The 15,181-nt window shown below is 52.3% G+C and overlaps 1 protein-coding gene across 3 annotated transcripts in view; it reads right to left on the bottom strand.

The window, feature by feature from the left end:
- LOC113909648 (myosin-7) overlaps positions 1 to 15,181 on the bottom strand; it is a 52,765-nt gene that overhangs the window by 1,983 nt on the left and 35,601 nt on the right. The window contains exons 15-36 of one of the 3 annotated variants that reach the window (XM_035728003.1): positions 14,704 to 15,013; positions 13,931 to 14,001; positions 13,568 to 13,655; positions 13,364 to 13,481; positions 13,094 to 13,217; positions 12,685 to 12,821; positions 11,068 to 11,323; positions 10,691 to 10,933; positions 10,365 to 10,541; positions 9,970 to 10,115; positions 9,630 to 9,720; positions 7,235 to 7,624; positions 6,790 to 6,916; positions 6,576 to 6,694; positions 5,978 to 6,174; positions 5,138 to 5,321; positions 4,768 to 4,933; positions 4,540 to 4,664; positions 2,799 to 3,107; positions 2,276 to 2,479; positions 1,004 to 1,129; positions 521 to 796 (exon numbers count right to left, since the gene is read on the bottom strand). In XM_035728003.1, coding sequence (XP_035583896.1) covers positions 521 to 796; positions 1,004 to 1,129; positions 2,276 to 2,479; positions 2,799 to 3,107; positions 4,540 to 4,664; positions 4,768 to 4,933; positions 5,138 to 5,321; positions 5,978 to 6,174; positions 6,576 to 6,694; positions 6,790 to 6,916; positions 7,235 to 7,624; positions 9,630 to 9,720; positions 9,970 to 10,115; positions 10,365 to 10,541; positions 10,691 to 10,933; positions 11,068 to 11,323; positions 12,685 to 12,821; positions 13,094 to 13,217; positions 13,364 to 13,481; positions 13,568 to 13,655; positions 13,931 to 14,001; positions 14,704 to 15,013 — 3,984 coding nt within the window. Of the gene's footprint in view, positions 1 to 520; positions 797 to 1,003; positions 1,130 to 1,493; positions 1,539 to 2,275; positions 2,480 to 2,798; positions 3,108 to 4,539; positions 4,665 to 4,767; positions 4,934 to 5,137; positions 5,322 to 5,977; positions 6,175 to 6,575; positions 6,695 to 6,789; positions 6,917 to 7,234; positions 7,625 to 9,629; positions 9,721 to 9,969; positions 10,116 to 10,364; positions 10,542 to 10,690; positions 10,934 to 11,067; positions 11,324 to 12,684; positions 12,822 to 13,093; positions 13,218 to 13,363; positions 13,482 to 13,567; positions 13,656 to 13,930; positions 14,002 to 14,703; positions 15,014 to 15,181 lie in introns of all 3 variants that reach the window. The other 2 variants (XM_035728000.1, XM_035728001.1) reach the window with 2 other exon arrangements.

The following is a 15,181-nucleotide window of genomic DNA, read 5'->3' as shown; positions in this document are numbered from 1 at the left end:
TGAAAATAACAGGACAAGGGCAAAAGCTCTGAGCTACACAGGTGCAGGTCTTAGAACATTTTGGGATCATCTTTATCTAAGGCCATCTATCTGTTGTCCCACAAGTTCCAGGGGAAGGTCTGAGTCTTTCCCATCTCTGACTTTTATCCTGAAAGTGCCATACTACGTCCTTCCCTTTCAGGCAGGTAGAAAGGTTCTGTGGACTGTGCTAAAGCCTTTATGGTAACACTTTGGGTTCTTAAAAAAAAAACCCGAGGAAATGCTGGTTAAAAGAGCTTTCAAGAAGTAGAAATAGGTTCTCATTCGCTAGAAAAAATCATGGACTCAAGCCAAATGGACTCCAGGGAATGTGAAAGAAAATTCATCTAAAGACAGCTTCTCAAGAAGTAGGTGCCAGGGGGTTGAGGGGCATTCCCGGACAGTGGCTGTGCGTGGGGCCTGTGTGGCCAGGAAGTGGGGCAGAGGAAGTGCTTTCACATCTGCCCTTGACTGCCCCCCAGAGCAGCCACCATGCCCGCACCTGGTAGGTCAGCTCCTTGATGCGACGCTCACTCTTCCTCATGCCCTTGATTGACTCCGCATTGCGCTTCTGCTCGGCTTCCAGCTCATTCTCCAGCTCCCGCACCCGGGCCTCCAGCTTCTGCAGCTGCTTCTTGCCCCCCTTGAGGGCGATCTGCTCGGCCTCATCCAGCCGGTGCTGCAGGTCCTTGATGGTCTGCTCCATGTTCTTCTTCATGCGCTCCAGGTGGGCGCTGGTGTCCTGCTCCTTCTTCAGCTCCTCTGCCATCATGGCAGCCTGGGGTCAGGAGAGAGGTCTAAAAGAACTGGGCCCAGGGCCCCCTGTCCCTCAAGGATCGGCGTTTTCCCAGCCTGGTGTCTGTTTCCCGAGGCCCGCCAACCCACGTAACCATAGGAGTCGGCTTGTCACGGCGCAGCAGCTTGGCCGGGACCCAGGGCCCTTGTTCATGTCTTTAGTGGGGGCGGGAGGGGAGCAGTCACTCACATCGGTGATGGCCTTCTTGGCTTTCTCCTCGGCGTTCCTGCACTCCTGCACCGCCTCTTCCACTTCTGATTGGAGCTGGGTCAGGTCTGACTCCATCTTTTTCTTTTGGCTGATGAGGCTGGTGTTCTAGATATAGGTAGAGAAAACTATCAAATATATACTTTGTTACTAGATTCTACACTTTTATCCACAGAAAATTAAAACTAGTCATTTGTAATTTATTTTTATTATTTATTTTTAAAGATTTATTTATTTGGGAGAGAGAGAGAGCGCGCGGGCATGAGCGGGAGGCGCAGAGGGAGAAAGAGAAAGAATCCCAGGCAGACTCCATGCTGAACACAGAGCCTGATGTGAGGCTCGATCCCACGACCCCAAGATCACAACCTGAGCCAAAACCAAGACTTGGAGACTTAACAGACTGCGCCACCTAGGCTCCCCAAAAAACTAGTCACTTAAAAAAAAAAGTCTTGCTTTTGTTTATTTGTTGTACCTTTGTTATTGTATATTCCATGTTTTGTATCTGCTTTTCCTTTTCCTATGAAAACAGATATGTTCTAGATGTTATATCTAAAATTACTCAGCTCTGAAGAAAGACTTCAAGCAGCAAAAGGTCTACAGTTCTACTTCTGACATCTTTAGTAATGTGTCTATTCAGGAGCATGAAAACATTCCCAGGAAAATGGGAATAACTTTGTTTACCAGGACAATATCCTGGAAATGATTATAGTTACAGAAAGAATGTAGTGGAGTAAGGAAGAGGGGACGGGGTCAGTGCATGACGTCATTCCCACATGTACCAGATTACCGATAAAAGCCCCATGGGACCCTGCCGTAAGATAGACACAAACACTCATTGCAGAGAACAGCTGGTGACTGGGTGTAAGGGATTGCGGAACAGTGGTGTTCCTTGAGAATTTAGTTTGCACGTGGATGCATTTGTACTTCTTTAAACTCCCCTGATCTCATCTTTACAGAGCAAGCTGGAGGCTGTCCTCTAGATCAGGGATGCCAAATTACAGCAAGCTATCCACGACTCCCAGACCTGTGACTTCAGTGGACATCAGCAACCAATCATGACACCATTAGCTTTGAAGTATAGGCCCCCTTCTCAAGGCAGTGCCATGACTAGCAGAGGAGGGATGGCCCAGGAGACGAAGTAATTTGCCATCCCAGTTGGACATGCTCACTCGGGGCACCTGGTTCAGAACTTCTGTAGGTGTGCTGGGCTCTGCCCCTCGGCAGGTTTCTCTGCATGGCCCCTGAGCACCTCACCTGGGAGTGCAGCAGCTGCACCCGCTCGCTGGTCTCGATCAGCTCCTGCTCAGCCAGCTTCCGAGACCGCTCTGTCTGCTCCACCATGGCCCGCAGCTCCTCCAGCTCCGCCTGCAGCAGGTTGTTGCGCCGCTCTACGATGGCGATGTTCTCCTTCAGGTCGTCGTTGGCACGGACCGCGTCGTCCAGCTGGATCTGGGTGTCCTGGAGGGGGCGGGGTGGGGGGAAGCATGTTGGAGACCTGCACCCATCCCATCAGGGCTTCCCATTTGGGGTCTGATACACCTGATGCCATGTTCACAAACCTTCCGTCAAGCATAGGGCCAAGGGGCACATCCCCTCGTCTATTCTCTAGGCCCCGGGGGCTGGTCTGGTCCAGGACATGCTTGGGGTCTGATCAGTTCTCTTTCCTCAAGCCTCCAGGTACAGGAGGTAAGTGGCTCCCAGTTTCTCATATGCGTTAGCCCAGGGCCCTCACCAGACCTGTGGGCAGCTCCCTTCTGAGAGTCCCACCTTCTGTTACCTTCAGATGGGCCTGGGCAATCTTCAGGTGCTTCTGGGCCTCTGAGGCTATCCTGTTAGCCTGGCTGAGCTGGATCTCCATCTCGTTGAGGTCGCCCTCCATCTTCTTCTTCACCCGCAGGGCCTCATTGCGGCTGCGCGTCTCCGCGTCCAGGGAGGTCTGCAGCGAGTCCACCACCCGCAGGTGGTTGCGCTTGGCCTGCTCCATCTCCTCGTCCTTCTCTGCCAACTTCCGCTCCATCTCGGCCTTGATCTGGTTGAACTCCAGCTGGGCCCGCAGGATCTTGCCCTCCTCGTGCTCCAGGGAGGCCTGGGAGGGGGTGGGGAGGGAGGGTCGGAGGCAGACTGTCAGGGCACAGGGCGAGGTGCGGAGGGAGGCCAAGGAGAGGCAGGGTATCAGCCAGGACTACGGCTTGGAGAAGACAGTCTGGGAAAAGATGCAGGAGGTGGGACCTGCATCCCAGGATGCCCTGGGTCTCCTCTGTCAAGGAAAGGGTTTGGACCTCACAAGTGCCAAGGCCCTCTAATACTAACACCGCACAATCCTGACCTTCTAAGTATCATAGAAAAGGGGGAGGTTTTTATAACCACATATTCCAAACTTTATTTTTATTTTCTGAGTTACTTACCCTTCAGTGAAAAAAGTTAGAAGCCCTGAAACTCAGGGCTCTCCCTAGGTTCTCTACAAATGAACAGTTAACAATAGCAAATACATATTAAGTGCTTAAGTTTGTGACCTCATTTAATCTTAGTAACAATCATGCATAAAATCTTATTGGGTGTGTACAATTCATTCCATCAGAAATAAGAAAACTAAGGTACAGAGATGTTAAGAAACTTGTCCAATGACACAGTGGAGGTCCTGAAGCCAAGTTTCTTTTTCTTTCTTTCTTTCTTTCTTTTTTCTTTCTTTCTTTCTTTCTTTCTTTCTTTTTTCTTTCTTTCTTTCTTTCTTTCTTTCTTTCTTTCTTTCTTTCTTTCTTTCTTTCTTTCTTCTTTCTTTCTTTCTTCTTTCTTCTTCTTTCTTCTTCTTTCTTTCTTTCTTTCTTCTTCTTTCTTTCTTTCCTTTCTTTCTTCTTTCTTTCTTTCTTTCTTTCTTTCTTTTCTTTCTTTCTTTCTTCTTTCTTTCTTTCTTTCTTTCTTTCTTCTTTTTTTCTTTCTTTCTTTCTTTCTTTCTTTCTTTCTTTCTTTCTTTCTTTCTTTCTTTCTTTCTTTCTTTCAAGATTTTATTTATTTATTTGACACACAGAAAGAAAGAGAAAAAGCAGGGGGAACGGCAGGGAGAGGGAGAAGCAGGCTCCCGCTGAGCAGGGAGCCCGATGTGGGGCTTGATCCCAGGACCCTGGAATCATGACCTGAGCCAAAGTCTGACACTTAACCCACTGAGCCACCCAGGCGCCCCTGAAGCCAAGTTTCAAACTTAGATCTGCTTGACTCTGAAGCCCACACTCCCACCTACTGTCTGAGGGGTTATTATGATGACCATATTTCAACTTTCTAAACACTGTAGGAAACATAACCTTTTGGCGTATGATCAGACTGTGATGCTTTCCTTGGTGCAGACCTTGGCTTTGGAGGCAGTCGTGGGTATCGGGTTAGTGAGTAGACTGAGAAAAAGGAGCTAATAAATTTTGTCTGAGGGTCAGTGTCACCCCCGGGGTGAAGGAGAATGGGGAGTCAGAAACAAGAGGGGGTGGGTAGGAGAGGGTACAAGGTAGGGGTGCAGGCAGAGCCTGGATCACCTCAGCCTCCTCCAGGGCCGACTGCAGCTCCAGCTTCTCAGCCTCCAGCTGCTTGCGGACCTTCTCCAGCTCGTGTGCATTCTTCCCTCCTTCTCCCAGCTGCTCGGTCAGGTCGGAGATCTCTTCTGGGGGTCAGAGGGCCAGAAAGCTCAAAGCCTGAGCTCTCCCTGCTCCAGCGTGGCCCTCCCTGCCCCTAGCCCCTCCCCAGCCTCTCTGGCCCCAGCGGACCCTGAAGGTTCTTGTTCTCCCGTTTGAAGGTCTCCAGATGCTCCAGGGACTCCTCATAGGCGTTCTTGAGCTTGAAGAGCTCTGTGCTGAGGGAGCGCGCCTCCTTCTGCGAGGACTCCAGCTCTGACTGTGACTCCTCATACTTCTGCTTCCACTCGGCCAGGATCTGTGGGGACCCGGCTCACTGCACAGCCCCCAGCCCCCGCCCCAACACCCTGCCACCCCCTATCCCCTCGGCCCTCCAGGGCCTGTCCAGGCCCCTCGGCGGGGCTCAGCCTCCTTCCCGGCCCCCCAGGAGGAGGTCCCTGGCTTCCTGGTGACGCCGGCCTCCCTGCTCTGCCCCTGGTTGAGGCCCCCAGCCCAGGCCCACCTTGTCGAAGTTCCTCTGCTTCTTGTCGAGGGCCGCAGCGGCTGCGTTGGAGCGCTCCACGTCCACCATCAGGTCCTCGATCTCATTCTGCAGCCGGTGCTTGGTCTTCTCCAGCGAAGAGCACTTGGCATTGACGGCCTCCACGGCCTCCTCAGCATCCTGCAGCCTCTGGGCCAGCTTCTTCCTGCCCGGGGCAGTAAGAGTGTGTGTGTGTGTGTGTGTGTGTGTGTGTGTGTGTGTGTGTGTGTGTGTGTGTGTGTGTGTGTGTGTGTGTGTGACCCTACAACAGCAGGCCCTTGGAACCACCTCCTCCCCAGACCAGGGTGACCCCATTCTCTCCCATAGCTCCCTGGGATCCTGATCAGCCCTTCAGGCCCCAGGTCCCCGATCAGCCCTTCAGGCCCCGGGTCCCCAGCCTTGAGGGACCCAAGCCTGCAGGTAGGTGGAACAGAGAGTCCTCCCTATGTGTAGCAGCATCTGGGTGGCAGCCTCCATCCCTCCCCACACCAGGCTGATCGATGGAAGCTCCTCTGACCAACAAGCTTTTTGCTCGTCTTATACGTGAGCATCAGGTATAACCCGAGCCAAAAGCTCATGCGTCACAGGAAATGAGTCAGGGCCAGCCAAGTTCACTCAGAGGCCAGGATCCAGGCTCCCTTTCAAGCACCTCTTGATCCCAGGACCCTGGAATCATGACCTGAGCCAAAGTTTCCTCCCCGCCCCCCACCTTTTCCCACTCTCCTCAGATCTCCTTCCTGTGCCCACTCTGCCTGTCCCCATCCCAGGCCCTCTTGCTCCTTCTTCCTTTAGAATCAGGGTGGTGGGCCGCCCGGGACTCACTTGGCCTCCTCGAGCTCCTCGGTCCTCTGGATGGCGTCTGTCTCGTATTTGGTTCTCCACTGGGCCACCTCCGAGTTGGCCTTGGACAAGACGCGCTGCAGCTCGGCCTTGGCCTCCGTCTCCTCCTCGTACTGCTCCCGCAGCAGGTCACAGTCATGCCGGGCCGACTGCAGCGCATGGGCCAGCGCGTTCTTCGCCTGCGGAGGGGCCGGCACCGGGAGGAGGGCTTATCTCCCAGGAAGGTGGGAGGGAATGCCCCCCCCTCCGACCCCAGCATTCTCTAGATCTTTTTTATATCCATGAAGTTCAAATAAGCTCAGCCTCGCTCATTCAGGGTGAAGGCTGGCGTGGGGTCTCCCCATCTCGAAGTAGCTTTCCAGCTTGCCCACCCCACTCCTTGCAAATAAGGAAAGACGCATTCGATGATGTTCAGGTGTGGCTTAGCTGGTGCGTAGAGGAACCTAGACTGGGGGGGGTGGCTTTCCACCGCAAACAGAGGCTTATCTCCAGCCTCCGGGCTCCATTCCTGGTGTTGATGTAATTTAATTACCCAGGGCTGCCATCAAGCTTGTCCCACTGTCCCCTAGCTGAGCTTCACCTTGCCCTCCTCCTCCAGCTGCCTCTTGAGGTCCTCCAGCTGCTGGGTGTAGGAGAGCTTGCCTCGGGTCAGCTGGGAGATCAGCGCCTCCTTCTCATCCAGCTGCCGGGACAGCTCACCTGGAGGTGGGAACAAGAGAGAGTTTGTGGGCTATGGAAGGGGGCAACTGGTGCCTGACCCTGGGGCAGGCGCAGAGCCGTTTAGGGGCACCCACCGTTCTCTGTCTGCAGCTTGGCTCGCTGGGTGGCGAGGTCATTGAGAGAGCGTTGGGTCTCTTCCAGCTTTGCGCGGTACTCATTGGCCTGGTCCTCCAACGTCCGGGACACCTTCTCCAGGTTTGCCTTCAGGCAGTAAGGGACAACTTGTCATGGAGAAGGGGCTGGGTGGACCAGAGAAAGGAAGGGAGGGGCAAGATAGGGAGAGCATAGGGCTCAGGGGCTGAAATGGAGAGGTGCTGGAGGGCACAGTCTGAAGGGGGTGCATGAATTAAAGGAGGGAGGGTGAGGAGCTGTGGGTGGAGGCAGGGAGGGTGAGAGAGAGAGAGCGAGACAGAGAGCAAGGACTGATGAAGGAGAGACAATGAGAAGACAGGGCAGAGAGAGTGGAAGTAAGACCGCTGTGGGAGAGAAGGGTGCAAGGACGGTGAGCAGGCAGCCTACCTTGGCCTTGATGATCTGCTCCATGTTGGAGGTGACATCGTCCAGCTCCAGCTTGAACTCGCTCTTCTCCTTCTCCAGCTTCTGCTTCACGCGCTGCAGGTTGTCGATCTGCTCGCTCAGCTCGGCCACGCTGTCCGCGTGCTTCTTGCGCAGGGCCGCCGCCGTGGCCTCGTGCTGCAGCGTGGCCTCCTCCAGGTCCCGCCTCATCTTCTGGAACTCGGCCTCGCGCTTCTTGTTCATCTCGATCTGCACGGACGTGGCCCCCCCAGCCTCCTCCAGCCGCTCGCTGATCTCCTCCAGCTCCCGGGACAGGTCTGAGCGCAGCTTCTCCGCCTTGGCCCTGGCGGTGCGCTCGGCCTCCAGCTCCTCCTCCAGCTCCTCGATGCGAGCCTGGCCCGGGACACAGAGGTCTCAGCCCCACCGCCCGGAGCCGTCCGGCGGAGCCCCCACCCCAGAGCTCTAGGACATTCAGGTCCCTCTAGAGCAATGGTTCTTAACTAGGGAAAGTTCTGTGCCACAGGGGATAGTTGGCGATGTCTGTAGACACGTTTGCTTGCCGTGACTTGCCATCTAGTGGGTAGAGGCCAGGGGTGCTGCTAGACATTCTGTACTGCACAGGCCATCAGTAGCAATTTGGTCAAAGCTGACCCCTCAAGGCGTTTAGACTCAGTCTATTATCTGCAGCCCTGAATCCTGAGAATCTATGTTCAGATGGGGATTCGGAGATCCTACGAGATCCTGGATCTCAAAGATTTCACAGATTCACTAGGCTCTGCTCTGCTAAATATAAGGTGGGAAAGCCTGCGTTGGTATCTTACAAATATTTGCAACCATATGCCATAAGACAATAAAAACTTCTGTAATTTTCCAAGTTAACCACAAAGTCCAGTCAACCATGTTCTTCACTCTCCAGGGCTTGCCTTATTTATGCCTAGGCTCAGGTCCACCTTGACTGTTCCCTTCTAGGCCAGGCAAGTGCTAGCAGGTTGCCCTTATCATCATCATGTCCCTACGTCATTTTTTGGCCTTAGCCTTGGCCTTGACTAAATTGGGAGAATGTCCCATCTGTCATTTTGATCTGTTCCCTGACCAGCCAGGAGCAAAGGGGAGTGTTGATCAGTGGGACCCCTGCATTGGTGGTTGTGGACAGTATTTACAGGATGTGTGTGGGTGGGTGCTGGGAGCAGGAGAGAGAGGAACACCATGCCTCTACTCCCAAGATGAAGAAAGTGGGACTGTGTGCAAGAGCTTGGGCAGGAAGAAGGAGGAGCCACAGCCCTTTGCCGAGACCTGGTGAGGATAACAGCACTGTTGCTCTGGGTCTAAGAGCCAAAGAATTTGCCTCGACCCAAACAGAAGAACCTGGAGAATGTCCTCATATTCTAGCTAAAACCCAGAGGGGCACCCAAGAAAATGGGAGGGCAAATTATCACTGAAGGCAGGCCAGCCCCTGAGCAGCTCCCCAAATGAGTGGAACTGTGTCCATGCGTCACTTGTAGCCTGGACTGTGGGCTCCAAATGCTGAGGGGTGATCAGCTCTCTCCAGTAGCCACCATCTGACCAGAAAATTAGAGGATAAGGCCCTGCCCACAGCAGCTGAATACATGTTGTCCTTGGGGCCACTCTGTCCAGATGTGGCCATGCAGCTTCCGTTGCTATAAGATGGGGATGGCAGTACCTGCCTTCCTTGCTTCCAGGGCTCTTCTGATAAAGACAGGACGAAAAGCCCATTAAAATTCAGGGTGTGCTAAAAGTAAGGGAGACTGTGGCTGTTAACTTACTCTCCTCCTGCAGAGAGATGAGAAGGCCAGGGAGAAAACAAAAGAACACCTTCTTGCTAGTGGCTGGCTGACTGCTAGCTGACAAAATGGTTTAATAAACATTATCTCCCCTGGTCCTCTGTAAGGCAGGTGTTATTATCTCATTTCATGGATGAGAAGAGAATCTGAGACTCAGCAATGGGAAGTGACTTGCTCAGAAGTTGTAGGAGTTGACTATATATCATGGGATCAGTACCTGGGAAGAGTATGATCAGAGCACCCCATAGGAAGGGGCTCCCTTCTCACCTGCATACAGAGGGGAGAAGTACCAGAGAAAGGGTGAGATGAGAATTGAACCCTGTCATTTGCACCGGAGCAAAATCCCACGACGCAGGGCATAGCTCAGCAAGAGAGCCCTTTTAGTAGGCTTGTTTGCCTCCCCCAAAGAGCCCTGCTAGAATAAGACATCATTACTCTAGTGGGGGAAGGCCGGTGCTCTCCAGTGCCAGGTGAGGGCTGGTGGGGTCTCCAAGGCTGCCTGGAGTTCTAGATACTGTCTAGAACCCTAAGCAGCTCTGCATCCTCAGCTGCCTCCCCACTGAGCTCCCCATTGGCTGTACCAGGAAGAACTTCACCTGATTCTCCTTCAATTTCTTCTGCAGCTGAAGGGCCAGTGCCTGCTCATCCTCAATCTTACTGTTCTGCTGATTAATGTCAAACTCTTTCCTGGAGGAGAAGTTGGGGGGACGGTGACAGGTGGTCTTCCTACCTCTGTACCCATTCTCTTCTCTTGCCATGGCATGCCAGGACCAGTCCCCTCCCCCCGGCCCAGACGGTGAATGCAGGAGGGCCATTTGACCTCCTCATTCACACTGGGCCCAGGACAGTCATGGCCAGTGGGGGTGAAGCACTCTATGCTCTAACCCTCAGGCCAGCCATCTCCACTAGCCCTTCCTGGCCATCTCAGGCTCCTACTTCTTGATCTTTTCTTCCAGCTGCAACTTGTCATTCTCCAGGTCCATGATACTCTCCTGGGTCAGCTTCAGGTCACCCTCCAGCTTCCGCTTTGCTCGCTCCAGGTCCATGCGCACCTTCTTCTCCTGTTCCAGGGACCCCTCCAGCTGGTGGAAAGAACATAATAAACAAGCAGTAGAAAACTTGAGATCCACAGTGTGTGCTCTTCTGCTCCCTTCTAAACTCAAAGTCCAGTGAGATTGGAGGGCAAACCAGCAGAGAAATCCCTGCGAGTACAAAAAATTCTGAGCCCCAGCCTAGTGAGGAACTGCAGAGAACAAAGAGGCCCCTTCGCTGTTGATGTTGCCTGCAGAATCCTGACCTGAGAGAGACAGAGCATGGTTCTTACTACTCACATCATCCACCTGCTGCTCCAGCTTGACCTTAGACTTAGTCAGTGTGTTGACCTTGTCCTCCTCAGCCTGAAGGTCATCTAAGGCCTGCTGGTGGGCTTCTTGCAGAGCCTTCTTCTCTTTGGTCAGCTTGGCGATGATCTCATCTAGCCCAGCCATCTCCTCTGTCAGGTTCTTCACCTGTTGACCAAGAACCCCATCCCCTTTAGGGTTAGAGGTCATCGGCCTGGAGACATCTATGAGGATGTCCAAGACCAAGGACCAGGACCACACTCTGGTCTGGGAATCCTGAGGAGACCTGGGATAGAGCCAGAAGGAACTGCCCTCACCTTGTTCTCTGTTGCGTGCTTCTCCTTCTCCACCTTGGCCAGCGTCAGCTCCAGGTCATCAATGTCCTTCTTGAGCTCAGAGCACTCATCTTCCAGCTTGCGCTTCTTGGCAGTGAGCTCCGCATTCATCTCCTCCTCGTCCTCCAGCCTCTCGGTCATCTCCTTCACCTTGGCCTCCAGCTGGATCTTGTTCTTGATCAGCTGGTCGCAGCGTTCCTCTGCATCATTGAGGTTATCTTGTTCCTGGAGAAGAGGACAGAGAGGAGAGTTGGTGATTAAAGAGAGGAAAGATCCAGCGTCTTAGTTCCTGGGGATGAGATGGGCTATAATCCAGGGGAGGAAAGGGAAGGAATGAAGAGATCATCGTGTGGCCTCACCGCCTGCACTTGGAGCTGGAGATCATTCTTCTCCTGCAGCAGGGATACCATCTTCTCCTCCAGCTCCTTGCGGCGAGCCTCTGACTTTTCCAGCGCCTCTTTGATGCGTGCAAACTCCTCCTTCATGGTGGCCATCTCCTTCTCTGTCTCTGCACTCTTGAGTAGTGGCTTGATCTTGAAGTAGAGCTTCATCCAGGGCCAGTTCTTGACCCCCATGAAGGCCCGAATGTTCCACTGGATTACCAGCAAGGCATCCCTGGCAAGGAAACACGGAGGCAGGAAGGGGCATTCTGAAAGAGCACTTCCCAAGCATGGGACCAACTGCAATTGGCTCCCAGCCCATCTAAACAAGCTCATAGGCACCTGAGGGCAGGAGCCCTGTGTTGTTGCCTTGATATGCACCCCCACTCCAACATTATCACACTGAACATGGAGTTGCTCAATAAATATTTATTAATTAATTCAACAAAAGGGCAGTTTATATCTTCCCTACTGGGGCATTAGTAGTAATGAAAGCTACACCATTCAGAGAGTGTCTACTAAGTTCAGTGTTTCTAATCCCATAAGAACCTCAGATATGTTAAAAAAATTATATTTTACATGTAAGAATATCTATAGTGTACATGTAAGTTATGAAGCATGAAACAAAATGACTATGCATGAACCTATCAATCCTTCAAACAACAACTAGAAGAGCATGTTGCCAGTGTTGGCTCTCTCAGTGTGCTTCTCAATCCCCTTTCCTGGTCCCCCCACCAGAAGCAGCCACTATCCTTAATCTTGTGTTTTTCATTTCCTTATTTTTTCAAAACATACTTTAACAATATATGTACATGTCTTTAAACAATATGTCACTATTTTTTAGTATCTCTGAGATTTATAAAAATTATATTACATTTTATGTATCCTTCCGTGACTTGCTTTTGTTCACTCAACCATAGGCTTCTGAGGCTCAAACACATTGCACCATGTGGTTGTAAGTCCCTCCTTTCATTGCTTTATAATATTGCACTGAACAACTATACTATTTACCCATTCCTTTGGAGATGGAAATTGGAGTTGTTTCCAAATCTTTGCTATTTTGGCCAATGCTGCTATGAAGATTCTTTTTTGTCCCATTTTGTATACATGCAGGAGTTTCTGTGGGAAAGCACTTAGGAATGGAATTGGAAGCTATGCAATTGTCCATATTTTTTATTTTTTTTATTTTGGGATGTTCTCTATACCCAAAATGGGGCTCAAACTTATGACCTCGAGATCAAGAGTTGCATGCTCTATGGACTGGGTCAGCCAGGTACCCCTGCAATTGTCCATCTTTAAAAGATAATGATAAGTTGTTTTTCAGGGAGATTGTGCTAATTTATGTACCTGTAAGCAGTGGGTCAGACTTCTTGATTTTTGTCAAGCTGGTGTTTTAAAATGGTATCTCATTCTTTATGGGGAATTTTCTTTTTGTAAAGAATTCAAAATGAGACCTAGCATGGTAGTCACTTGCTCAAGCCAGCTAGTAAGTGGTGAAGTCAGGGTTTGAACTCAGGTCTTCGGAGTCACACCAGTTAGCATTGCTTGTCTACCTTTTACATCTCTGGGAGAGCCTCACCCTTTCCCTCGCCTCACCTGCGCTCCACAATCTTCTTGAACTCAATGCGCATGAGCTGGCCCCGGGCTTGTGCCTGGATGCGGGTGATGATGCGGCTCAGCCTCTCATCCCGCATCTCCTCCAGCAGCCCCAGCAGCCCTGCCTTGAAGAACACCTGCAGGCAAGAGGGCTGCAGCCTCAGAGAAGGGTAGCCAGGGTGGAGGAAGAGGGAAGGAGGTGCTGACTAAGCTCCCAGGTGACCCATTACCCATATATCCTAGACCTCAGAGTGAAATATGAAGAACAAGACAGAAAAGAAGCCTGGGTTCCAGCCCTTGGATTAATACAGGAAGCCAGGAATCAGAGGCCTGCTTTCCAAACTCCCAGCTGCTCTGCTCAAGGTGGCGACATGTCCCGCAGTGCCACCCTGTGGGGCTCTAGACCCACCTTGGTGTGGCCGAACTTGTACTGGTTGTGGTCAATGTCCAGGGAGCCCAGCAGCTTCTCTGCCCCTTTCCTGCTGTCAATGAACTGGCCCTCGGGGATGGCTGTTGGGTTCAGGATGCGGTACCTGGAGAGGGAGGTGCCCCAAGTCACTCACATTTTGCACCAATCTGTTCTGCCCACAGCATTCGGGGCCACCTGTGGACTCCCTTCCTCACTAAGTCTGCCCAGGCTTCCCCTGTTCCCTGAGCTCTAGGGTGCCCCTGTACCCACCTCTGCCTGAAGTCCCCATAGAGGATGCGGTTGGGGAAGCCCTTCCTGCAGATGCGGATGCCCTCCAGCACACCGTTGCAGCGCAGCTGGTGCATGACCAGGGGGTTGTCCATCACCCCTGCAGCAGGAGAGGAGAAGCTGTCAGTCTCAGGGCAAGTGGATGCCAAGTGCCCTCCCCAGACTAAACCTTTACACATCGCTCACCTGGAGCCTTCCGTTCATTGGGGATGATGCAGCGCACAAAGTGAGGATGAGTGGTCCTCAGGTTGGTCATAAGTTTATTCAGATTCTCCTGGGGTGGATGAGAGTGGGGAGTCAGGAGCCACAGGGACCATCTTTTTGGGCCCTGGGTCCCTGACAGCCTGTCTCCAGAATTCTCCAAGGGACCAAGAGTTGACACATAATTTATGATGGGAGTTCAGGTTTGGGTAGAATTTACATGCCCAAAATGACCACATAGCTCTAGCTTCTTTCCTCCCCAGACTCAGAGAATCAAATTAGGGTGACACAGTCAAAGGGCTGGGCCTGCCCACCACAGGCCCCCTGGCATCTCTGGGACCTTCTTACCCGGTGGAGGGCCGACACTGTCTGAAAGGATGAACCCTTTTTCTTGCCTCCTTTGCCTTTACCGCTGTCCCCTAATAACAAGAGAAGGGATGAGGAGCCAGAGTCCGAAAGCTGAGGAACCCTTGGTCAGAGGCAGGGCTCTGCCTCTCACTAGCTGTGTGACTTCACAAAGTGATTCTCCATGTCTTGGTTTTCCCACGACGAGAACAGTAACTGCCTCTAAAAACTGGGATGGAGATTAGATAAGCTTGCTTGCCACATAGTAGGTGCTGAAATCGTATGAGTGCTCTTCTCCCACCTTCTTCGAACCCCTCCCTTCATGCCTGCTTCTTTCCACGGTCTACCTTCCTTCCTGTAGTTCCTCCTCCTCCCAAGCCACAGCCTTTCTCTTCCTTCTCTGAACGGGACACTCACCCATGCTACCAGATGTTCGGTGATCCTTTCAGCATTTACCAAGACCTCCCACAGGCACAGCTCTACACTGGGCCAGGCACAGCTCTACGCTCTACACAGCGATGCATGTGCCTCACTCACCTCCAGTTGTTCAGTCTTGAGGAGACACTCGACATGTACACCAATATCCATTAACACAAAGTGGAAAATGGCCCTTCTACAGATCAGTGGCAGAATGACTACTGTGAGATTTCCTGACCCCCATCCCATGGTTCGTGGGTTCTCTTCTGCCTCTAGAATCCTGTGCTTTGAAGCAGAGGGACCCTGGCCCCTGGCAACCTCAGAATTGCTCTGGCCCAGGTCAGGGGCTGCCGTCTTACCGACATCAGCAGAAGCATAGGTGGAGAAGAGTGTGGCCATGAGCTTGAGGGAGGACTTCTGGTACAGGCCCACCACTGTCTCGTTGAGTGGGTCTTTGTTCTTCTCCAGCCAGCCCAGGATGTTGTAGTCCACTGTGCCAGCATAGTGGATCAGGGAGAAGTGGGCTTCCTGCTTCCCCTTGATGTTGCGTGGCTTCTGGAAGTTGTTGGACTTGCCCAGGTGGTTATCATACAGCTTGGCCTTGAAGGTCATGTCAGTGGCCTTGGGGAACATGCACTCCTCCTCCAGGATGGACATGATGCCCATGGGCTGAGAGCAGGGGGTGGGGAGGTAGAGAGAGCATCACTGCATGCACTCCCAGGTTTCCAGAGCCCCACACCTTGCCAGAGGAAAAACTACAGCCCAGTAGGGCTGGCAGGCTACAGTGTCTGGGCTAGCACCTCTTGTCCCAATATAGGACCCTAATATTCTTGGAAT

Source organism: Zalophus californianus, chromosome 6 (assembly GCF_009762305.2).
Source record: "Zalophus californianus isolate mZalCal1 chromosome 6, mZalCal1.pri.v2, whole genome shotgun sequence".
NCBI lineage: Eukaryota > Metazoa > Chordata > Mammalia > Carnivora > Otariidae > Zalophus > Zalophus californianus.
The sequence above is the reverse complement of the archived record's forward strand: the minus strand, read 5'-3'. Positions and strand labels throughout refer to the sequence as shown.